Source organism: Coffea arabica, chromosome 9c (genome assembly GCF_036785885.1).
Source record: "Coffea arabica cultivar ET-39 chromosome 9c, Coffea Arabica ET-39 HiFi, whole genome shotgun sequence".
Taxonomy (NCBI): domain Eukaryota; kingdom Viridiplantae; phylum Streptophyta; class Magnoliopsida; order Gentianales; family Rubiaceae; genus Coffea; species Coffea arabica.
In genome coordinates this window covers 21,154,539-21,179,688 of record NC_092326.1, presented here as the reverse complement: position 1 = coordinate 21,179,688, position 25,150 = coordinate 21,154,539, and the positions used below count along the sequence as shown (strand labels likewise).

The 25,150-nt window shown below is 39.6% G+C and overlaps 2 protein-coding genes across 2 annotated transcripts; both read right to left on the bottom strand.

The window, feature by feature from the left end:
* Nucleotides 1–22,881: 22,881 nt before the first annotated feature.
* On the bottom strand, nucleotides 22,882–23,450 carry LOC113720664 (uncharacterized). Its single transcript, XM_027245375.1, has 2 exons — nucleotides 23,375–23,450; nucleotides 22,882–23,291 (listed from the first exon to the last, which is right to left on the bottom strand). Exons 1-2 carry the CDS (start codon nucleotides 23,448–23,450, stop codon nucleotides 22,882–22,884), a joined length of 486 nt encoding a protein of 161 aa, XP_027101176.1.
* A 687-nt stretch (nucleotides 23,451–24,137) lies between these two features.
* On the bottom strand, nucleotides 24,138–24,905 carry LOC113720665 (uncharacterized). The gene has a single exon (XM_027245376.2). It carries the CDS (start codon nucleotides 24,758–24,760, stop codon nucleotides 24,317–24,319), a length of 444 nt encoding a protein of 147 aa, XP_027101177.1. The 5' UTR covers nucleotides 24,761–24,905; the 3' UTR covers nucleotides 24,138–24,316.
* Between the last annotated feature and the right edge of the window lie 245 nt (nucleotides 24,906–25,150).

Genomic DNA, 25,150 nt, shown 5'->3' with positions numbered 1-25,150 from the left:
GAGAGGAGGAACCGAATCTGTTTTGAGAAGAATTAGGAAGTTGCTTAAGCAAGGTCATCAAAGGAAGTTTCCAACTCCAACTTGTTTCCCAACTTAGTTTAGGAGACTAAGTACAACACTTGGATAACACTTGAACACCTTCCTACTTTTTCTCCTCCATTTTTGGGATATTCTCCTACATCTTCTCATTCACTTTAGGAAACTACTCCTACATCTTAGGAATTCTTAGAGTTTCCTTTCTTGGTAATATTTTCCAAATCTGTCCACCACCCTTAAGCCTTCCAAAAAAACCGCCCTTTCCTTCACCAACAATCTCGTGCTTACTCTTATGGGGGATAAGTTGGTGACAATTCCTGGACTCGAGCAACATTACTCAACTACCTAAACCAACAGGTAAGGTACTTGGTAAGTTTTATAGAGTGACTTGCACACTATACACGAGCGCGAGAGATACACTCCGGGAGTGAAGTGAGGATTATATTTGCACTTTCTTTGTTTTTCCTAACCTTTGCAGGGGCAACAAGAGAGGCATGGAGCAACAACACCACCACCAAACAACAAGCAACCACCGATCCTTCATTGTTATTCGCCGCGATGAAAAATGAGCTCAGGCGAATCAGTGAGCAACAAATGGAGACGTTACACACTCGTTTTGACGAATTGTCCAGGAGCCTTACACGGGGCTCTCGTTCTAGGTCCCATAACCGGAGTAACCACAGCACCAAAGAGGCAAATGGCGAGGACTACTCCGCTAGTGAGGATGAGGGGTGACCCGAGAGGCCTACAAGGGACACGCCCAAGAACGAAATCAAGGGGCTCAAAATTCAAGTCCCCGCATTCAAAGGCAAAAGTGATCCTGAAGCTTACTTGGAGTGGGAAGGCCGTATCGAAATGGTCTTCGATTGCTACGACTACAACGAGGAACAAAAGGTTAAAGTTGCCACCGTGGAGTTCACCGACTACGCACTAGTCTGGTGGGACCAAGTGCGGACCCATAGGAGAAGGATGGGAGAACCACGTGTCCGGACTTGGCGAGAACTCAAGGCATTGATGCACAAGCGATTTGTTCCTAGCTACTACAATCGCGATCTCCACTCTAAACTCCAAACACTCACGCAAGGCAACATGAGTGTGGAGGATTACTACAAAGAAATTGAGATGGCCATGATGAGGGCCAACATCCAAGAAGACAATGAAGCCACAATGGCTAGGTTTCTGCGAGGTCTCAATCCTGACCTCCAAGAAGCCTTGGAGCTTCAACATTACTTGGACATGTACGACCTTCTAGAACTCGCCATTAAGGCCGAACGGGGGAAGAAATTAAGACGGGGAGCCCGTACCTTCCAATCTTCTACCACCACCTCGTGGAAAGGCAACCAACCACGAAAAGTGACCCACAAAGTTGGAAATGCGACAACCCCAACCTATGCTAATCGCTTCCAAGGTAATGCTTCTACCCGTAATGCCTATTCTACACCTAACAAGGTCTCCGATGTGTCCAGGTCTACTTCTAAGGCACCACAAGAGACTCCTAAAGCTAGGAGTAGGGACATCAAATGTTTTAAGTGCCAAGGGTTTGGGCATATTCAATCTCAATGTCCAAACCAACGGGTAATGCTGATCACTCACAATGGCGAAATCGTGTCGGATGATGACGAATGTGAGGACATGCCCGAACTGGTAGAAGACGACTGCCTAGAAGAAGAGCCAGCTGGGGAGGCTTGCTCGCCTACACGAGGAGAAGTAGGTTGCTTGGTAGCACGACGAGTGTTGACCGCCCGCGTCAAGGAGGACGAGCAGCTACAACGCGAAAACCTATTCTACACTCGCTGTAAGGTAGGCGACAAAGTGTGTAGTCTCATCATCGACGGTGGGAGCTGCACGAACGTGGCCAGCTTGCTCATGGTTGAAAGTCTAGGACTCACCACTACCAGGCATCCACATCCTTACCGCCTCCAATGGCTAAGTGAGGATGGTGAAGTACGAGTCTTCAAACAAGTACGCGTTCCCTTTTCCATTGGTACTTACACTGATGAAATCGTGTGCGACGTAGTGCCAATGCATGCTACGCATATCATTTTGGGAAGGCCCTGGCAATTTGACAAACACGTCACATTTGATGGAAGAGCAAATACGTACACACTTTTGCACGATGGCAAACGTAAGGTCCTTACACCTCTCACACCTGCACAAGTTTATGAGGACCAACTACGCTTGCAAAGGGAGTGTGAACAAGACCGCCAAAGGAGGAAACCCAAGGCGGTCGACCCTGGTAAAAGCTCCACGTCTACGAGTGAGCCATCAACCGAGGGTCAAGGGAGCACACTTAGGGGTAGACGTGACAAAACACCTGCCGCACCTCCCACTAGGAAGCACAACATGATTTTTAAGGCTAAAGATGTTAGAAAAGTGGTGAACTCTAATCAGCCTATACTTCTCATGATTTGCAAGCATGTGCTCTTAGATGTTGCTGAGCTCGACAAGGCTTTGCCTGCGAGCATAGTTGCTCTTTTGCAGGAATTCGAGGATGTTTTCCCCGACGAAGTCCCTGATGGCTTACCACCTGTCCGAGGGATTGAGCACCAAATCGACCTCATTCCGGGAGCACCACTCCCCAACAAACCTGCCTACCGCATGGGTCCCGAGGAGACCAAGGAGCTTCAAAGGCAAGTCGATGGCCTATTAGGTAAGGGTTGGGTGAAAGAAAGTTTAAGTCCCTGTGCTGTGCCTGTGGTCCTTGTCCCCAAAAAGAATGGCACTTGGCGCATGTGCACTGACTGCCGGGCTGTGAATGCTATCACTGTCAAGTATCGCCATCCTATTCCTAGACTTGATGATATGCTTGATGAACTCGACGGTGCCATTATCTTCACCAAAATTGACCTGAGGAGTGGCTATCATCAAATCCCGATGAAAGAAGGCGATGAGTGGAAAACAGCCTTCAAAACCAAACATGGTCTCTATGAGTGGTTAGTTATGCCTTTTGGCTTGACTAATGCACCTAGCACCTTCATGCGCCTAATGAACCATGTTTTGAGACATTTTATTGGTAACTTTGTCATTGTTTACTTTGATGACATTCTGATCTATAGTCGTAGTGAGCATGAGCACTTGAAGCATGTAAGATTAGTTCTCGAGGCACTTCGACAGGCGCGTCTATACGCTAACCTCAAAAAGTGCACCTTTTGTACTAACGAGCTTGTGTTTCTAGGCTATGTTGTGAGTTCGCAGGGCATCAAGGTGGACAAATCCAAGATTGAGGCCATCGAGCAATGGCCAACCCCTACATCCGTTCCTGACGTGCGCAGTTTTCTTGGATTGGCGGGCTTTTATCGGCGATTTGTCAAAAACTTTAGCACTATTGCCGCCCCATTGACCGCCGTGACAAAGAAGGATGTCAAGTTCCACTGGGGGGCATCCCAAGAATAAGAGTTCCTCGCCCTTAAGGACACACTCACCCATGCACCTGTGTTAGCATTACCAAACTTTAACAAGACCTTTGAAATTGACTGTGATGCTTCTGGTGTAGGAATTGGAGTAGTCCTCATGCAAGACAAGAGGCCGTGTGCCTTCTTTAGCGAGAAATTGGGAGGAGCCGCACTAAACTACCCCACGTACGACAAGGAGTTGTACGCCTTAGTGAGGGCCTTGGAGACCTGGCAACACTACCTTTGGCCTCGGGAGTTCGTGATACATACTGATCACGAGTCATTGAAGTACCTCAAAGGCCAACCCAAGCTAAGCAAGAGACATGCCAAGTGGGTAAGCTTCATTGACACTTTCTCCTATGTGATTAAATACAAGACTGGCAAGACGAATGTGGTAGCTGATGCCTTATCACGTAGACACTCCTTGCTTGCCTGTCTTGATGCCAAATTGCTTGGGTTCGAAATGGTTAAAGATCTCTACACTAATGATCATGACTTTGGTGATATCTATGCTGTGTGTATTAAGAATCCGCAGGGAAAGTACTTTTTGCATGATGGATTTCTATTCCATGTAGATAAACTGTGATACGAGTTAAGCTATGCCATTGGATAAGGTTCAAGTCCCACTAGGACTGGTTACACGAGCTCGAGCAGTTCATTCAGATTCATCGTCTCAAAGACGTTATAAGGCGCGGGCACGATTTATAAGGATATGTCTTCTGCCATTTAATTGATTCACCGCAGCAAAGTCATTATAAGGCGTGGGCACGCTTTATAAGCTCAAGTCGTCTGCCCATCTAATCACATTTATTGTTTTAGTTAAGTCGTTTGTAATAAGGGCTTTATGGTCCATAGCCTTGCTTTATTTACCTAAGCGATGACCTCATAAGGTTATTTACCTAAGCAATGACCTCATAAGGTTTGGTCAAGCCCACAATTTTTAGTCTTATGGAAATAGTCAAACCTACAATTGTTAGTCTTAGTCAAGACCACAACTCAAGACTAGTTCCACATTTAGTTGTTCATCTCTATGTAAGGCTATAAATAGCCCACACTTCCAATGGTTTTAGGCATTCAATCAATAAATCAGATTTTGAGAGTTTTCTTGGTTTCTCCAAGGCTTCTTGAATACCTTAGAATTTCTCTAGGTGTTCGTGACTTATCAATCTAGAATCGCACTAGGTTGTGGCGTCTTCTACCATTATACCAAGGTTCGTTAACCACGTGATTAACGGGTTGAGGTCATCCGCTTCAAACTTGGTGTCCTCTTGTCGATCCTGAAGCTAATCTTTTACGGGTTTCGTCACAAGGTTGGCGACGTTCGTATCAAATTGTGTGTGCCTAACTCCTCCATTCGTGATCTTTTGATTCGCGAGGCACATAGTGGTGGTCTCATGGGCCACTTTGGCATTGCCAAGACTCTGGCTACATTACAAGAGCACTTTTACTGGCCCCATATGCGTAGGGATGTTGAACGCATGGTTGGTAGGTGTGCTACTTGTCACAAGGCAAAGTCCAAAACAAATCCATATGGCTTGTATACCCCATTACCTATCTCTCACCATCCTTGGATTGACTTGTCTATGGACATTGTTCTAGGATTGCCTAGATCGCCAAGGGGTAATGACTCCATATTTGTGGTGGTTGATAGGTTCTCTAAGATGGCTCATTTTATTCCCTGTCACAAAACTGACGATGCGTCTCATATTGCTACTCTATTCTTCAAGGAAATTGTCCGTCTGCATGGTATGCCTAGGACCATTGTTAGTGATAGGGATGTGAAATTTCTGAGTTATTTTTGGAAGACTCTGTGGTCTAAAATTGGCACTCGGTTACTATTCTCCACCACCAGTCATCCACAAAGCGATGGACAAACTGAAGTTGTCAATGTCACACTTGGCACACTACTTCGGGCATTGATTAAAAAGAATCTTAAAACTTGGGAAGAGTGTTTGCCTCATGTTGAATTCGCCTACAATCGAGTTGTTCACAGTGCTACACACTACTCACCTTTTGAAATTGTTTATGGCTTTAACCCGCTGACCCCTCTTGATTTAGTACCCTTACCTTCCTCTGAGCACACAAGCTTAGATGGGGAAAAGAAGGCCGATTTTGTGCGCAGGTTACATGAAGCCGTTCGAGCAAACATTGAAAGGCGTACTCAGCAATACACCCAGCAGGCTAACAAGCACCGCCGCCAAATGATTTTCGAGCCTGGTGATTGGGTTTGGTTACACTTGCGCAAAGAGAGGTTCCCCAAGCAGAGACAAAGCAAATTATCCCCCAGAGGGGATGGCCCTTTTCGTGTGCTCCAACGGGTTAATGACAACGCATACAAATTGGAGCTACCTGGGGAGTACAATCTTAGCGCAACCTTCAATGTCGCGGACTTGAGCTCGTTTCTTGGTGAGGAGGATCCAGATTTGAGGGCAAATCCTTCTCAAGAGGAGGGGACTGATGTGTGCATGAACCAGGGCCCAGTCCAAGTCCCATTGGGCCCAGTCACACGTGCACGGGCCAAGCTCTTCAAAGAATCCCTCCAAGCCCTTGTTCGAGTTGTCCACGATCAACATGGAGGCTATAGAGATATTGAAGGCTTGGAAAGGATCAATCAAGCAACTTACACTTTGGTCCAAGCCCAGGAAGACTCCAGTAGGCCTCCTTACGAATCGGCCGAGTAGGGCCTTAGTCGTTGTTTTCCATTTTAGTTGGACTAGTTGTTCCGTAGAAGGCATGAGGCCGGCCCACCTTGATGACAAGGTAGCCGACCTCCCCTTTAGGTTTCTTTAGGGTTTTCGTTGTTTCATTAAGCCTATAAATAGGCTAGCCTTGTAAGGTTAAAAAACGAGTTTTGATTAATAAAATTCTTAGTGCATTCGTTTTCTTTCATAAAGAATTCGAGCCTTTTAACTTGCTTGGCAAGGGTTATTGAGCAATCTCGCGTCCTGTCCTTGGTTGTTCATCCGACCTATTCCCCTGGAGTATTCACCTTCATCGGAGTGTCGTCTACCACCTTCAATCAAGTCGTGTTGTCCGTTTGATTATAGGTTCCGTAATCCAAGCGTTGGACATCCCCGCTAGATCCTTGGGCAAACGTGCTACGTGTCTCGACCGTGGATCGAGGAACGTATCAGTAGCTCTCAGGAGCTAAGTTTCACTTGCATTGCCAGGGTTATTCGTATACCTTCCCGCGATAACTCTCCGTCAACCGGGTCGGTATTATCCGTAGATCTCCACTCACTTCCCTCCATCCATCATTTCACCCTCTCGGATCCGTAACCAACAGGCATGTAAAGGCGATACTATACAAGTATGCCAAGCAGGATCTCAAAAGATCAAGCTTCAGGTCCCAAGGTTTACCAAGTTTTCCCGACCAAGACCTCACGATTGGCTGCGAGATTACGAGGTTTAACCATTGGGTTTTGGGCGTCCCCACAGGTCAGGTTTTCAGAAACAAATCAAGTTTTAGTCGATGAGATTTTCTCTGCATTCGACTTCAGGTCATGTACATGTAAAATCCAGTAATTTCATGTAATTCATGTAGCAAGTCAGGTATTGATCCAAATAAACGAGATGAAGTGCGGTAAAGTACACACTTCCCCCAACAAGTATAGTTCATGTAACAACAAGTTCAAGTAGAGTTCATGTAGGCAACGGATCTCAAGTGAAGTGCAAGTAAACATGCACTTGACACTCACCAAATCAACCAAGGAGAAATGTTACTTGAAGTTCAAGCGTCTACCGTAGGATACTCTTGAAGGTTCTCGTGCGAGCTTGAGCAATTAATAGTGAACAATCACTTATAAACCCCAATTAGCAAGAAAGTTTGCACACTTGTGCAATTCTAGAAAATTTTACTAAAATGAGCCTAAATTACTCACGAATTAAGGCTCAAAAGTGGAGTTTTAAAGTACAAGAGAAATCAAGTTTTCATCTTTGAAATCAAATGTAAAACGTTTAGGTAATATTGAAGGAATAAAGAGAATTCGAAAAACTCCATTTCCTTAAGATTAGGAAATTTCAGTTTTGATATGAGATCTTTGAAAAATCGTATCTCATTTTTACAAGTCCAAAATTGGAAAACTTGGTACCGTTGGAAATCTCTTAGGAAGTACTAAAAGTTCCTAGAAGACACTTTTCTAGGATTCTAAATGGAAGGTATCCAAAAATTAGCTCAAAGTTATTGTTTTGGGGCATTGAAGACAGGCTTAAGTTGGTTTTTGACCAACTTTGAAAATTCGGCAAAATTCACTTGATTTGAACTAACCTCTGAAATTTGGAACTCTATTAGAGTTGTAATCCAAGTTTAAAATAAAATAAACAGAATGAGTATCGGAGTTTTGAGCACCAAGATAGAATAGCTCAAAGTTGGTGAAAATCGAAACTTGTTGAGCCAATTTTCTAGATTTAAGTTCCAAACTTTGGGACTTTAGTTAGGTATCGAAACGGACTCGGAACAGTGCCAAATTTGGTATGAATATACTACCGTATAAGGGACACTCCTTTTCCAAATTTCATAGAAAAATATGTTCGGAAATCGGTTAACGAGACCGTTGAAATCACAAGAAATTTTAAGGCTAAGCTGCCTTTGAACTTCCGTTTTGCCGTTTCCAAGCATTTGGTCAAGAAACATCTCAAACCTGGTCCATTCTAGTAGGTAATGTCTAAAATATGTCCAAGGTACATTTGATAGGTGATATACACTAAGAAGCTTCGGATAACAAGTTCCAAATCATTGTTAGTTTCAAATCTGTCCAAATGCATGGTATTTCTTCATAATACCAGATTCAAATTTTGGTCAACAATTACTCAATTCAACTCATAATTGAGCATTGTTGGTGGCATTGGAAAACACATTCATAGAGCTACAATTTCTTAGAAGAAATCATTTTCAAAATCTGTCCACAACTAGCCCATATTTAAGCATCAAGTTGGAGTTCATGTTCTGCCTTCCAGTGAACCAACGAAACTGTGCAGCCAAGTTCAAACGGTTGGTGTGGTTCACTCAAGTGGAATCAGAACATGCATTTTATACCATTGGAAATTTGGGAATGTCTAGTTTCCAGTGCCGCAAACGGCACTCGATTTCGACATCGGGACAAAGAGTTATAGTCGAAACAAAATCACTGCCAGAGTAATACGGGACACAATTCCAGTTTTGGCAAATTTTCTAAATCTCAACATGCACTCACCCAAATCACGTAAAATTTCGAGGAAACTTTAAACACAACCTATATTTCACATTTGCATCAGAAACAAGTCAATTTGACTTCAAGAAAGTGCACTAAAATGCACGAAAATGGCAAGGCAGAATCAGCACCTTCACATGCAACCCCTCATTTGACTTCCTTTCACTTTTGTCACTTAACTCTACTAAATTAACACTTAATCAACACAATTAGCATCCAATCTTATCAAATCAGATCATCAAAGTCATTGTGGGATTTCATAGAGTCCACTCACCAATTTTCTAACAATTTAAAGCTGCCCATGAGAATCCAAGAGCTCATGAGTGTAATCTATCTTCCACAAATCAAGAATTAAGTGGTTGATCATTACTTACTTTCTTAGAGAGCCAAGACAGAAATTTCGGTCACGTTTAGCTGGAGAAAAATCGTGAGAGGCAGCTCCTTTCCTAGCTTATCTTGATCACCAAGTGATTTGAGGGTGGTGTGTAAAATTTGGAGGTAATTTGAGCAAGGAATTGAGGAGAAAGAGTGGAGGAATTTTCTGGTCTTGTTCTTCCTTTGTTGCTCGGCTGTTTGAGAGTATGAGAGGAAGGAAATTTTGATGTTATTAGCTTCTAAGGTAGGCTTAAAACTTGTGCCTCAAATTTACTCAAAACTGTCCACTAAAATAATGCGCGTGCGCGTGCGTTTCGTACTCGATTCCTCTCGAGTTTATTGCACTATTGCACTAAACCTCTAATGCACTTGCATTCATATTATTATTATTCACTCTTAATAGTCCCAAAATAATGGTCTAAGGCTCCTCAATTACTCGCGCACGTAAAACGCATATTTCCAATTTAAGCGCGAGATAGTGAAATTTCTAAGAAGTTCTTATGACGGTAATATAACCAACTAACCTTTGAACACTTAAATATAAAATACCTATTTTGAGACTAATATACAAGTCTCCAATTTTTCAAACTTATTGTATTCTCGAATCGATTATTTACTCCAATCGCGTATTCATTATTTTCACTTAACGAGCCTTCAAAAATTAAATTTTGAAACGAGTCACTTTAAAAATATAATTAAGCTATAGATCCCTTTAATTAGGTCTAAAAAGGTTAGAAAATAATAATCGGAGCATTTGGCCAAATAAATAATTAAATGAGCTAGAATTTGGAGTTTAAATTAAATAAATTTTGTGAGTTTTTATACAAGCTTATATACCTAACACACTTTATCAAATAAATCACACGGTAGTAGTCAGTTAGATACAAGCAAATGGGAATTTCATGAAAGTATCTGGGTCATCAAAAGTACTATATACCAACTAGGCCAAAGGTTCAAAAGCATCTAACGAAAAGCTTTCCCCCTCTAGGGTTCCGTCCATACTATATGAGAATAACACAATTCATATCTTAGACAGGGTTACTCATACTTAATGACACCTGAACAAATCACACGAAGTTCCATAGAATCACATTTCTAGTTCGCCCAAGTCCTTTCTAACCTAGGCTCTCATCTCTTTAGTAGCCGGGTACAAGAATCCCAAAGAAGATAATTCACAACTCGTGTCGGCCGGTTCCAAGCGTAAATCATCCCTATTAAATATTCCTACCCGACATATATATCTATCTTTCGCAAGTACCATAATAAGGGATTTACACTTATAATGGACACGATTCATAGCCTATGCCCAAAAAAATACTAATTCCTTTACACTCATTCACACAATCGGGACCATAACACCACTTGGCCCTAACTCACTCCGCGCAGAGACCACGCGAAATGGCTCTGATACCATCTGTGATAGCCCCACCTCACCTTAAGGCGAACCAAAGGGTTCGGTGGACCGCTTGTCCAGCTCTCGCCAGGACTACGGAGTTGAATTTCACCAACTGTATAGTGCGCGCGATAGGACCCAAAGAAAATGAACAAATGAAAACCACCAATCTCCAATATCACTTACCAAATCATGTGGTGAAACAGGACATTGATTAAACACTCACCAAAGCCATAGAAGCGTAACATCTCAATGAATACACTTAATAGACAAGATTAAATACTTATACATGTATTTACATCAGAGTCTTCAACATTTTAACTTGAAGTACAAGCGAAAGGGTTCATACTAATCAAAATACAATTAGGGTTTCGGTTACAAAGGAGCTTAACAAAATAACATATACATTAGCTCGACCCTTTCTTCCAAAACCGTGATTTCAAAATTTGTCCCTTGTAAGGAAAACAAAGATAACGGGAAAGGAGTGAGCTTACGCTCAATGAGGTACCAAAATAATAGCAGACAAATCTGGGGATTTCACGTTTAACCAATCAGGAATACATGCCAGATATAAAGTAAAGCAGTTAAACACAATGATTCAAATAGGAAAGATACAGGTGGCTCTCAGGAGCCAGATTTCCATTGTAGTACTTGATCCCAACCTGTTGACTCTCCGTTAACATATATAGAACCAACATGTCCATAGACTCCACTTTACACCAAATTTCGTCCACCAAACATACCCCTTACCGGGCCCGAACAGCTCAACAGAAACAGAAGTGGTAATACTCGAGTATACCAGAATCAAGAGTCTCAATACCCAAAGATTCCCAGAAATAGACTACGATGGTTTGTTATTTAATCTACCAGGCCCTTGCCAGCTCGAATCGAGTAACTAGCCACAGGTTTTGAACTTAGAGGTCGCAGACTTATACAGAGAACAAATACAGATAACAGATACAGAGAGCAAATACAGACTTATACAGTATGTAGGAAACAAGTAAACAGATGAGAGAAACGAGAGTGATAAATACACTCTCGTTTCATACAGAATATACAGAAGTCACAGTGATGTGTGCATGGATCAAGGCCCACGCAATGATCCAGTCCGAGTCCCATTGGGCCCAGTCACACGTGCACAGGCCAAGCTCTTCAAAGAATCCCTCCAAGCCCTCGTTCGAGTTGTCCAAGACCAACACGGAGCCCATAGAGATATTGAAGGCTTAGGAAGAGACAATCAAGTAACTTACACCTTGATCCAAACCCATGAAGAATCAAGTGGGCCTCCTTGTGAGTCGGCCGAGTAGGGCCTTAGTCTTTATTACTTATTCAGTTGGACTATTTCCTTAGTAGAAGGCATGGGCTAGCCCATCTTGGAGTCAAGATGGCCGACTTCTCTCTTAGGGTTTCTTTAGGGTTTGTGTTACCTTTAGCTTATAAATAGGCTAGCTTTGTAAGACTAAAGACACAAGTTTTATGAATAAAATTCTTAGTATTTTCATTTTCTTCCTAAGAGAGAATTCGAGTCCTTAACTTGCTTTGGCAAGGGGTCTTGAGCAATCTTGCGTCCTGTCCTTGATTGTTCAGCCGACCTATTCCCCTGGAGTATTCACCTTCATCGGAGTGTCATTCTACCGCTTTAAATCAAAGCGTGTCGTCCGTGTTGATTTAAAGTCCCGCAATCCAAACGTAGGACAACCTCGCGAGATCCTTGGGCAAACGTGCTACGTGTCTCGAAACGAGTTGATCGAGAAACGTATCAGTTGGCTTCAGAGCTTTGGTTGAGGTACCTTCCGTTATATCCGTTATTTTGTCTTAGTTTTGTTGATTCCGCTGCCTTGTGTCAAAAAAAAAAATCTGTCCGCAATTTTTGTGTTTTGTTGCGTCAAATCAAGCGTAACTTTGTTGTTCAATTTTGTTCGTTTAGTTCAGCTTTTGTTCTGTGTCGAGTCGTGTCCAATCTGTCCGTATCTTTGTTTGCGTCCTTTCAAAAAAAAAATTTTTCTGACCGTGTAGTGTCTTGTTCATTGTCGTGTCCTTTGTCGTCAAATTCTGCCCGCTTGTTGTGTACCATCGTGCCTTTAATTCTGTCCACTGTTTGAGTGTCGTATTGCGTTAAACTTCTGGACCTTGCTTCATGCCATAACTTGGTGGAAAAATTCCTGTCCAAGTAGTGCTACAAATCTGGCCGTAACTTGGTTAGAATTGTTGAATCGCAAACTTGTTCGTTGTACACCCAATTCGGTCCAAAGTTGTGCGTATTGTTGCTAGCTCTAATCTGACCAGACTTTGAACTCTTGTTGCGTCAATTCTGCCCAGCATTTGGCCATAGCCGAAACTACAAAAAAAAAAAAAAAAAAAAGAAGGTGCGGCTAGGGTTTTCCTTTGGTTGTCAAATCTGTCCAAGTGTTCAATTGCTTATCTAAGTTGTTTGCGTAGCTTCCTAAACTAATTTTGTGGTTAAACTTGTTTGGCGTTGGAATCTTGAAGAGGAACTACAATAATCTAGGGTTTCTTGAGTTTCTTGAAATTAATCTTGAAGTTCTTGGAAGTTCTTGACAAGATCTTGGAGTTTTTGGGGCTGGTGGTTGTAGTAAGGATAGGGCTGACCAGAATCTGGGTGTAAACCTCTCAGCCAGGTGTAGTTACATCACCAAGAAAAAAAAAACAAACAAAATCGGAAAACAAAAAAAAATAGAGAAGAGAAAGAAAGCAAATCGGGTGGATCAAAGGCCGCACAAGAAAAGGAAGAACGTGGCTCTTTATTACCAAATCAGTTTCTTACATTGAGTTCCTACCCAAAACATAAAATTACATCAAGGAAAAGAATTCAAAAGTTTTGGCCAACCTCTTCTTGAAAATCTTGATCACCTTGAGCCTTGATTACTTGTACCACCCTTTGGGATTCTTTAGGTTTTTGATCATCTTGGGTCTTGAAGACTTGCACTTCTCTCCGAATAAAAAGTTTCTTGTAAGATCTTGCATCCATACGAGGCTTTCTTGTTTTAGGAGTAAATTTCTTGGGAGTTTCTTGAGCAAGTCGCTTGGGGGAATCTTGAGTAACATTACTTGCATTATCTTGGGAAGCCATTGTCTTGAACCAAAAACCCAAGCTGTCTTGTTTGTTTGTGTAAAGGAGGAAGGAGCCGAATTGCTTCAATTCTTGGAAATCAAAGCCGAATTGCTTCGGGCTAGTTGCGGCTGAGAGAGAGGGAGTTTTATAGGGGAGTAACCGACTTGGGGAAGGGTTTTAAGTGGGAGAAAATTCTGGACAGCTTCGGCCCAAAAAGGAAGAAAGGTTAAGTCTGATTTGGAGGAACCATTGGAAGTGTTAAAGGTTGTTCAAGAGACGACTTCAAGGCTGACTTGTTTTCCCAATTGGTTTAGGTAACTAAGTAAAAACTTGGATAACCCTATGATGTGATACCCCGAAAATTAGGAGGTTATTTGTAAAGAAAATACTAAAGTGTATTTCTTTGGGTTTGATTTAAAACCTTATTTTGTTTTAAAAGACTAGAAACCCTAAAATTTTAATTAAAAAAATCCTAATTTACTTGTGACCAACCGGTTTTCTTAAATCCCTCATATTTTAATTGAAACCCTAATTTTAATCACTGGAATTGTGAAATTCCTTACGTTTTTTCTTAAAAATGCCTTTTATTTGGAAATTATTCATTTACTATGGCCCTACTACCCAATCATTCCTCAATAGGTGCAAATGAACCTAGGAAGTAGGGTTTCACTTTTCGTTTCCAAGTTAAGAGCGAATTAGGGTTTCACATTTTCCCATAGTATGATTGTTTGGTACGGAGTGAGAATCAAATTTGATAGGTAAAAGTGACTTTTGGATGAGGAAATACTATATGACTAGAAGTGATAATAATAAGTTAGTGATTATAAGCTAAAAACCCTAGTATACGCGATTTAAGAGAAATCGCGTCAAACCGACGGGTATCGATCACTATCGATTGAACCCACCACTTGACCACCACTTCCTTACCACCACATACCCGTGATATTTTTACAAAATCCCCCCTCATACTCATCCATATGGCCAAAATTTGTGGCAAAAAATGCAAGGGAAAGAGAGAAAAATTTGCATGGCTTTGGTGGTGACAAGTGTCACCACCCTATGGCCCTTTGATTAATTTTTTTCCTTGTTCGTTTATCCTTCATTTCAGCTTATTTTCCTTCATTTCTTTCTGTTTTGGTCGAGCAAGAGAGAGAGAGAGCAAGAAAGAAAAACCTTCAATCCATCTTGATTTGCACCATTTGAGTGAAAGAAACAAGATTCTAAACCGATTAACTTGTGAGTTGTGAACTTGGGAAGCTAAGGGAACCAAAAATTTCAAGAGGAGGTGAAGTATTACTCTTGCAAGCCCTTTTGTTGAGGTATAAGGTCTGACCCATGGCTTTGGTTCTTTTATTTTTGTTTAAGATGTTATATAACTCATGTTTTGGTTAGATTAGTAGCTATACAAGTTGTTGTGATGATTTTGGGGTGACGTATGTAAGCTAGGGTTTGACTAATTTCCTTCTTATACTTGTTGTAGGAGTGGTATATGATGTATATAGGCTTGTATAAGAGGTTATGGTAGTGATTGAATCAAGAAAATAAAGAGATTGCCCTTGAAATCCCAAAATTCCAGATTTCTGGAATTGTATGCTTCAGTTCTGTCCGGTTTCAGTGCCCTATGTTAGAGGCTGAATTAGGCTTAGCATAAAACATGAAAGTTGTATAGAATAATGTTTTATAGTTGCCTACAAAATTTCAGCCTAATTGGAGGAACGTAGTCTGTAAAAAGATCAAAATACCCTCACTGCCCTAGAATGCATCCAGTGATCCATTTTAGACAGTTCATCCAGTTGACCGTGTCTATTCACTATGATCCGTGCTGATTTAGCCATTTTCCAAAACATGAAAGTTTTAGTACTCTGTCTTATCTTTTTAACGCCTCCAAGAACGCCTTAAACGGACTTTGGTAGCCTAAGATATAGCCATTTAAATGTAGTACGTAGTTAATTAGCTAACTAGTTGGAATTTGGTTCTGTGAACTGGGAATTTGACTAGGTTACACTAGAAATTTGACTAAGTGATCTTCATGAGAATTGTAGGCCTTTGTGTTAGCTTCGAAACAGTATAAGTTTCATCCCAATTCGATAAGGGTAGCTTCAGTTGTGACCGTTACGCAAAAATAAATCAAATCTGTCTTTTGTTAAATCTCATTTCCGCACATGTTGTTAACTTGATTTTGTACTCATATGACTTTGAGTCTATTGAATGGCTATTGTGATGAATTTATATTGTGTATAACTTTGGGATTGGCTGAGAAAAATAATGAAGCCATAAATGGCTGGAAATAGGAAAATACAAAGGGCATGCTGCCCAAATTTACGCTCGAGAACTAGAGAACTATACTTGCAACTTGAGTAAGGGTTAAGAGTGAATATCACTTGAACCATCTAGGATATTTGCATCTTCTTTTACCGAGGTATATAAGTAAGGACTTGGCTGAACTTATACCCTTGAGAAATAAAATAATGACTGCTCGGAATACGTTTTCTTTGTCACTTCGACTTAAATGGAGATTTCAAAGTTTTACGAGCAAGCATAAGTTTTACAAATATTTTACTCATAGCCTTTGGTTTAAATGTACTCTTTTCACTTCCAAAACCATACTTATACTTTGTACTAGTTGTTATTCGGATTTTCTTTGGTTCACTTAAACTTTGGAGGGGTTTAACTGTAATAGTTTCTCTTGGCTATTATTAGGGTTCCTTGGTGATTGAGAGTGTTATCCGGGAGGATACTTTGGACATTATTTTGCTTAAATAGGTGAGTGTTCTATATACGTTTTGTTTCTATGACTATGTGGATTGTTGTGACTATGTGATTATTTGTGAATATCTGATTAAATGTTAATTGTTTTCTATGATTTCTAAAATGAACTTTTGCTAGGTGAGTGTGTACTTTATCGCACTCGACCTAAATAAATATGAAATTTTCGGTGATTAAATATTGAAATACTAGTTGCGCATGATTGTAAGCCTTTTGGCTGAACTGGGCCCTTGCCCTTGTTACTGATAAACTCGAGCCAGAAGCGGACTCGGTCGGGCAATTTGGTGACCTAGGTGAACGTTTGGTATACTCGAGTATTACCTTGCTGTCGGGTGGAGTCCGGCCAACGTCCGGATGGGGGTGAAAAGCCTGGCCAACGTCCAGGAGGATGTGAATGAGAATGAACAAACGAACGTAAAAAATGAGGGGTTTTACTTACAAAAATGTATTTTTTAAATAATTGGAGGAATAAGGGAATGAATGGGGAACGAACGAACGAATTGCTCCTTGTGAGCCTGTATCCTTTTAATGAATGTATTATCATTGCTTTATATTGGACATGTTTTCTGGATTATTTGTTATTACATGATTAATATCCTTGTTTAATTACTTGTTTCTGTGTATAGAATCTCGCTGAGCTTTTAGCTCATTCCTTTAGTTTTGTTTTCCTTAGCAAGGAAAGGCGAGCAAGGACGAGAGCCCGTATAGACTAGTTTGGTCTAGCTCTTGGTTTTTTTTTTTTTATAATGGTTCTCGCCCTAGTGCTTGGCACGGGCTGGTTGTGTGGTGAATTGAGAACCTTTGTATATTTGACGGTTGTATTTCCTTTTGAGATAGCAAGGTATATAAGTTTCGCTTAAGTTTTGGATTGTTGTTATGTTATTCCTATGGTTGTATTCCGGATTTGATTGAAGTGAACGACTGAGTCCCGGCGAGAGCTGGGCAGGCGGTCCTCCGAACCCTTTGGTTCGCCTTAGGGGGAGGTGGAGCTGTCACAGTTGGTATCAGAGCCTGCTTCGCGTGGTCTCTGCGCGAAGTGAGCATGGGCTAAGTGGTGAATAAGTATGAATGACTAAGTGCTCGTTCGAGCATAATCTATGAACCCTGAAGTGTTATAGGTCTTAGAGTCATGCTGCTTAAGGTAAATTCTACCCATCCAATGGCTATTTATACCACTCGAATAGGTTATATACACCCTCTAGCTCTATTCGAGAGTTATTGGCAAAAGAGTCGTATAGAGGGGGTTTAATGGGACACTTTGGTGTCACTAAAACGCTTCATATTTTGTAGAAGCATTTCTATTAGCCACGTATGAAGCATGATGTAGAGAGGATAGTGGATTGATGCGTGACATGTAAGCAAGCCAAATCTAAGATACGTCCTTACGGTCTTTATATACCTTTACCTATTCCTCAAGAACCGTGGGTAGATATCTCTATGGATTCGATCCTAGGTTTAGCCATGGCAATGATTCTATCTTTGTTGTTGTTGACTGTTTCTCTAAAATAGCTCATTTTATTGCCTATCATAAAACCGATGATGCATTTCATATAACTAACTTGATCTTTAAGGAAATAGTGAGATTGCATGGTATACCTAGAACCATAGTGTCTGATCGAGATGTCAAATTTCTTAGTTATTTTCGGAAGACTTTTGTGGTCGAAATTGGGGGCCAAATTATTATTTTCTACTTCTAGTCATCGCCAAATAGATGGCCAAATAGAGGTGGTCAATCGCACGTTGTCTACCTTATTGCGTGCCGTTATTAATAAAAATCTTAGGACTTGGGAAGAGTGTCTACCTCATGTCGAGTTTACTTACAATCGCGCTGTTCACTCTGCCACTTAGTTCTCACCATTTGAAAGTGTTTATGGGTTTAATCTATTGACACCCATAGATTTAGTTCCTTTTACCTATGCATGAGTGTGTCAACTTGGATGGTAAGAAACGAGTAGATTTTATTAGACATTTACATGAGAAGGTCCATTCCAATATTAAGAAACACACTGTGCAATATGCCAAACATGCTAATAAAGGTCGTCAAAAGCTGGTATTTGAGCCTGGTAATTGGTTCTAGTTACATATACGCAAAGAGCGTTTTCCAATTAACGCAGTAACAAGTTGCTGCCACGTGGTAATGGTCCTTTCCAAGTGCTTGAATGTATCAATGATAACCCCTACAAGTTGGAATTACCAGGTGAGTATGATGTTAGTGCGATATTCAACGTTTCTGATTTGAGTCCTTTTGATGCAGATGATGCTTTAGATTTGAGGACAAATCCTTCTCAAAAGGAGAGGAATGATAACAACGAGGTTGGAGGCGTTGATAATCAAGTTCATGGTTTGAGTAATGATCAAGTTCTTGTTCCAGTGGGACCGATTACTAGAGCTCGCGCCAAGAAACTTAAAGTGCAACTCAACACATTAGTTCATGTTGTTCGTGAATCAATTGAAGGTTCAAAGATGGTTGAAGATCTTAATCAAGAAGAACATTCAATTGTTACATTGCTTCAAGTGATCCAACAAGCTAGTCCGTAAAGTTGTTGTTTTGGTAGTTGAATTGGTTGCATTTGGCTAGCTCTAAGTTGTTTAAGTAGCCGAATTATTTAGTTGCTATTTTGAGTTATTTTTCATGACTTTTTCTTGTTATTTTGATAGTTATTAAGCTCGGCCAGCTTTCAGTAAGTTTAGAGGCCAAGATAGTCCATTAGTTTCCTAGTTGGAGTAGGTTTTGTGTCTTGTAAAGTCTATAAAAGAGTTAAAATGTTTTTTCCAGATTAATTAATCAAATTTTCTAGCAAAAATTAAGAGGTTCTATCTTGGTTTTTCATGAGCTCCTTTTGAATACTTTAGAGGTTCTCTTGAGTATTCAACTTTGGCTTATCAATCAAGAATCACACTTGATTGTGCCGTCGTTCTACCAAAATCCTGGTTTGCTAACTCGTTAGGTTGTGGGTTGAGAAAATATTAAGAAGTTCGCATCTCGGGGGTTAGATTGGGTCATAGATTTTTCGCTGCCAAGTTTGAATATCACTATCACGATCCGGGCTTTTTGATCACGAGCTTCATATGTAACGGAGATCATATCAATATTGGCATTAGGTTAATTAAAAAAAAAAAGGCATGAAGTATGTATAGATCAACATATTTCTTTATCTAATTAAGTAAGTAGCCATAACTTATGTTCATTTGAACTCAATTTGGTCGTAGGAAAGGAAGGGTTGGGTTGAAGGTGAAAGGAGGGGTGATAGGGCTGTCGAGGAAGTGAGGGTTAAGGAACATGAGATGGGATAGCGATGGGGTGGCTAGGTGGGAAAGGGACAAGGGCAGGTAGGGGAAGGAAGGGGATGACAAAGAAAAGTTGGGCTGGCAAAAGGGAGCTGGAAGTGATTAGACTATTAAAAGAAATCTTACAAACTTCAATAAAGCCACGTCCAAAGAATTTTGAGAAACAAATCTACAATAAAGTTTTCATAAACACCAAAATATGGATTGAAAATTATTTGGAAATTTTTTTTTGAAAATAACATTAAAGTATTTTTTGGAAATGTGAAGTATATGAGATAAAAAAGATAATTGGTAAAAGTATTCATGATGCCACCAATTTTTTTTAGTAAATCTTATATATATTAACAATGTATACACCATCACTATTAGATTGTGACACACATGCAAAAATTGGATTTTAAATTCAAATTTTGCATTAGTTGTCATACATCCAAAACTGGCAGTGTATATACTATCCAAAACTGTCATTTATCCAAAATTTTAATCCAAACAAACCTATTCAATTAAATAAACTCTTTATTGTATCCACTTAAAATGTAAATTAGAGCATTGCATGGATCAAAATACTAGTATTAAATTAATGAATGGCCTTTACCACATTTAACGTTGGGGGGAAAAATTCCCCTTACCTCTTAGTAATGTATGTGAAAAACTTTTAATGTAGATGTTTTTAATGGTGTTTTTGGATTGTTTTTGAAAATATACTTTGAGATATTTTAAGATTTAAAATTTTAATGAGGCATTTTTAAAATTGTATAAAACTTTATCACCACCCACTAACATCCCACCATCCTTTTTCCTCTCACTTTATTCCTCCTCCCTCCTCCCTCCTCCCTCCGCAACCCCCTCCCCTCCCTTCTCCCCTCACCCCTCTCTCGTAACCCCCTCCCTCTCCCTGGCGATCACTGGCCATGGCGACCAGTTTGAGGTTGCAACCTATGACTAGATTTGGTCGTGAGCCGCAATTAAAAGTGGGGAGAGGGAAGGGGCGCAACCTGAGATGCGTTGTGTTTTTTGAATTATTTTTAAAATTTATTACTGCAGACTTGAAAGATAAAAATTGTTCCTCAAAATGCTCTTAAAATCCAAACGGTTACATATTATCCATGGTACCGGGAAGAAAATATCGTGTGTGTCACTTGTCGCGCAATTACTTCGGCAGGTTGTCGCTTGTCACGCACAATAATTTGGTTGTTAAGTGTGGAAAATGATAACGTGTGTGCGTGATAAAATGGATATCTTGTTAAACAACACTACACGTTAACGGCACATGGATCATCTAACTTCTTCTCACACGTTGTATTATTTTGGTCCACCGTAGCATTTTTTTTGGTGATCTAACTTCCGTCAGCGTTAGCCGCGGATTCCTGAATTGTCATCGCAAGTTGTGTGCGGGTGATGCTTGAAGAGCGGGTTCAGCTTTAATTTATGACAGTTGGTGGCTGGCAACTGGGTATTAATGCCTATGGTGGTCTTCTGCACCGTATGCCAACAAAAGGTTGAATTGAATAAGACACAAAAAAAAAAAAAAAGAAACCAACCGCCTTTGGCCACTGCCACCTTGATTGGGGCGGGAAGTTAAGGGTTTCAATTTTATTTTCTATTAATTGTGACTATATGTAGCTTGCCACTGAAGTGATTTATAATCACTACAAGTATGCTACGCATTCATCTGATCCGATGGTGATTCGGTTGCCATCGATTCTTTCATTAGTCCAGTTGAGCCCTCCTTCTTAGAATATGTTAGAGTAAGAGTAAATGTAGAGTAAACTAATGCTGATTGTCAAAAAGAAAAAGAATAAAAAAAATTGGAGATTTTCCCTAAGTAGTTGGGCTACTGTCAATCTGTCATATGGGAACTAAGAAACGGGAAGGTGTCAAAGAGATTTGAACCTGTGACTTCTAATCCTTAGATCCTCAATCTGTCCAGTTAATGTAATTCATATAGTTTTTGGTAATCATGAATTTTACATCATAATCATATAAATTGATAAATTTCACCATTATACTAAAATCGTATGAAATTACAACAAAATTTGCAAGAATTACATCAATCAAATAGGACTAGTTATAACTGAACTAGATGGATCCAAATTCTATGAATAGAATTGTGGAAATCAGTTTCGAAAAACTAATCAAATTTGAAGCTGCAATGATGATGTAGAATGATCATAAGAGTCTTGCATAAAAAAACTAGGGATAATAATAGAAATCTCTCCCTGCGATTTCTCCTATATCACTTAGCATTTTTAAACTTTTAAAAATATCACTTATTTATTTTAATAATTGTAAAAAGACTATTAGTAACTCTTGATTGATAGATAAGTCATATATCAAATAAATGGAGGTCTAAAAATTTGAAAAAGAAAAAAAAACAAAAGTCACTTTCTTCTATTTTTTCTTTCTCGAACATTCTCTCTTATTCATTTCTTTGAATGATTATGCAATTTTTTATTTATAAATTATAATAAATTGAATTTTATTTATCTTTTACTTTTTGTCATTGTGATAGAGTGGGGTGTGATTTATTTGTTTTGTTCTGAGTTAATTTTTGTAATGATTAGTACAACTTAAATGTTTAGGCCATGGATTGAGAAGAAATTGGAAAAAAAATATAAGGTTTATAAAAAAATCAGTTTTGCGCATATAGAGTTAAATTGGTATTAGTATATTTCTTTATAAATATCTTTTATGTTTTCCAAATTTATATTTTTACAGACTATAACTTTGTGAGGTAGTGATACTATTAGAGTTTGTTTTTAGGTGATAGTTTTTTTTTTTTGAAGTAAATATAGTGTCTTAGGAGTATTTTATTTAGCAAAGTGAGTAATAGGATAGTTTAGGATTTTTTAAAATTTTGTTACATAAAAAATAAAAATGAGAGAGGTAAGAGATACTTTTAAATTTTAAGGATTATGAGCGTTTTTGAGAGAAATCTCTGGAGAGGTTTTAGATATTATCCCAAAAACTAAGGAAGAACCCGAGAAACAGGTTGTGGGCAGAAATATAAACAAGGCGCGGAAACTTTACATTTGGTATTTGCCCTTGGGTCGCCGTCCTTTAGGCTTCTGTCCTTGGCATTAAATTGGCCTTTCCCCATCTCTACTGTCAACGTATACTAGTCATAGTTCAAGGACTGGAACTTTTAGGAAACAAATCGTAGGGAACTTCCATCCGGAAATGCCAAAACGGCAACAGGCTCTTTCTCTATTATTAAGACGTGGAAACGGCAGTTTTATGCAGTAAGCAGATTTTTCTACTGGCCAAATATAGTACTTTTTTTTTTCCTCAGCGGCAACCCTTCATTTATATACCAAAACAGATTATAAACTTTTGGAGCAACTGCCCCTACAATCTACTTGAAGCAATTCAAGCAGCCAATGCTGGGAAGTCAGTCTTCCATTCAGCTGTTCCTTTCAAGTTTAAAGCTAATTTTGTCAAACAATGACTAACAGAGTTATTAATCCTACTCGTGAAGGAAAAACAACATTCATAAAAGTTGGATTTCAAACTAACTATATCCGACAGTACAGTTGCAATAGCTGAGTCTCCTTCCCCACCATTTATTTTATCAGTGAGTTGCTTACAATCTGATTCGAGCACCACTCTTCTCCAGTCCTGATGTTTTGCCATAAGCATAGCAGCTATTAAAGCCAGAGCTTCCTCTTGTTTTGCATTTGAACAGCTTGTATTTGGCACTGCCCAAGCTCTCAGAATGTTTCCTTCACAGTCCCTTGCAATCATCCCCCATCCAGCTCTGTATGTCTTTTGTTGCACAACTGCATTAGAATTTATCTTAACCCACACCTCTTCTGGTTCCTTCGGCCACACAATCCCTCCTTTCCTTTGTTCCTATAGCTACCAGTTCCCCCTTCCAATTCCTGAGCCTCCTCCTGGAACTCCCTCCGCTCCAGAGTTGCCTTTTTTACTGCTGTCATTGGATCCTTCCTTTACAGGCCAAATATAGTGCGACGCAATGAATTTAAGATTTGAACTTATGACCCAAAAAAAAAAAAAGAATGCGAATTAACCAAGATGTAATCGGTATGAAATAAGAAACTAATAATGCGTGGATTTCATCTCTCCCCTTAATCTTCCATCTTTTTTTTGTGAACCTTTCGTCAAAATGTATTTCGAATGTGAATAACATTAGACATGATGGTATAAAATTTTAAAAAATTCAAATTTAATGTATCTAAAACCACATATTTTATAATTACTTAATGTCCTGCCCTTTTCTATTTTTTAAATCTTATCGCTTTCCATCAAAAAAAAAAGAAAAAAGAAAAAATCCTACCACTTCTTTGCTAGTAAAAAATTAAACAAAAATAACCCATATTTTATTATCGCCTACTTGTTCTCTGTTGGTCCCGAAAACTGACCATTCTTCAATAAATGATGCATTTAATCCTCTTTATAGAATTCTTCAGTTACCAAGGAAGAAACAACTGGTTGGACTGCTGAGTTTGTAGAAAAATTGTCCATTTGGAGCAATTTCAATGGTCAATTAATTAAAGATGGAGAAATTGATAAACAAGAAACAGTTTAAGCCCATCATTTTTTTTTTTAATTTTAGCTTAAACTATAAGCGAACCTGCAAAGATTCAAGGGTAAAGGCAAAGTAATTTGTGGATACCACAAAGTTTTTTTTTTTTTTTTTTTTTTTTTTGATAACTGGATATCACAAAGTCAAAATAGAAATTACACCACTAAACAAACACATATTATCAATTTATCACAAACAAAATTAATTATTCCCAAATAACATTTCCAACCCCTCCCAGCCCTTGCACCCTTCTAAAATTTAATTCTTGTCCTCTTCTTCCTCCTCAAATGCAGAAACCGGAAAGCTTCTGGAAATCCCAGTTGGGGTAGCAAAAGTAATTTTCTGCGAACTGGGGTCCTGAATAGAAATCTCAGAAATTGTTACCCAGATGAAAAGCTCCTTACTCTTGACGCCTGTCAACCGTTTCATTCGACGGTCCTCAATAAAAGCCGTGATGTTCGTGTCGTAACTTACGTTGCGGCTTATCGCACTGAATCTGTGCTGCTTCTGTTTCTTCTGCTTCAGCCAAACAAACCCGGTTGATTCATTGTAGCCAACCTCAACGACGTCGTCTAAGGGGAGTAGTCCCCTCGGAAGATTGATTTTCTCTAGAAGTTCCTTTGATTTTACCTTGCAGAGAGATGGGTCGGTGTATATCTGGGCGTTTTCCTTGTGTGTTTCAACTAGTTGTTGGGATGACATTTTCCGGCTTAGTGAGAAATTGCACGGAAATGCGAAGGAATAACGGAAAGAATAGGGAGATGAATTTTTGGGGAAGCGGAGGTGCGAAAGGGCAGAGAAGGTGACTCGGGTTTATATGTGGGAATAGGGATAGAAGGGTTTCGACGAGATTACAGATATACCCTTTGTTTTTGGGGTTCGGAGTCTTGGTTAGACTCTAGGGCTAATTTGCAAAATGCACCCTAGAATTACATTGGTTTTGTGTTTGACTTTTGCTTTGGTTAGAGTAATTTGATGCCGATTTTTTCTATTTGAGCTGAAAAAGAGTAGGATTTTTCAATTCTTAATTTTTAATTAATTATTTTGAATTACTAGATTGAGAGGAGGTGGAGAGAGGACCGTAAATAGAAA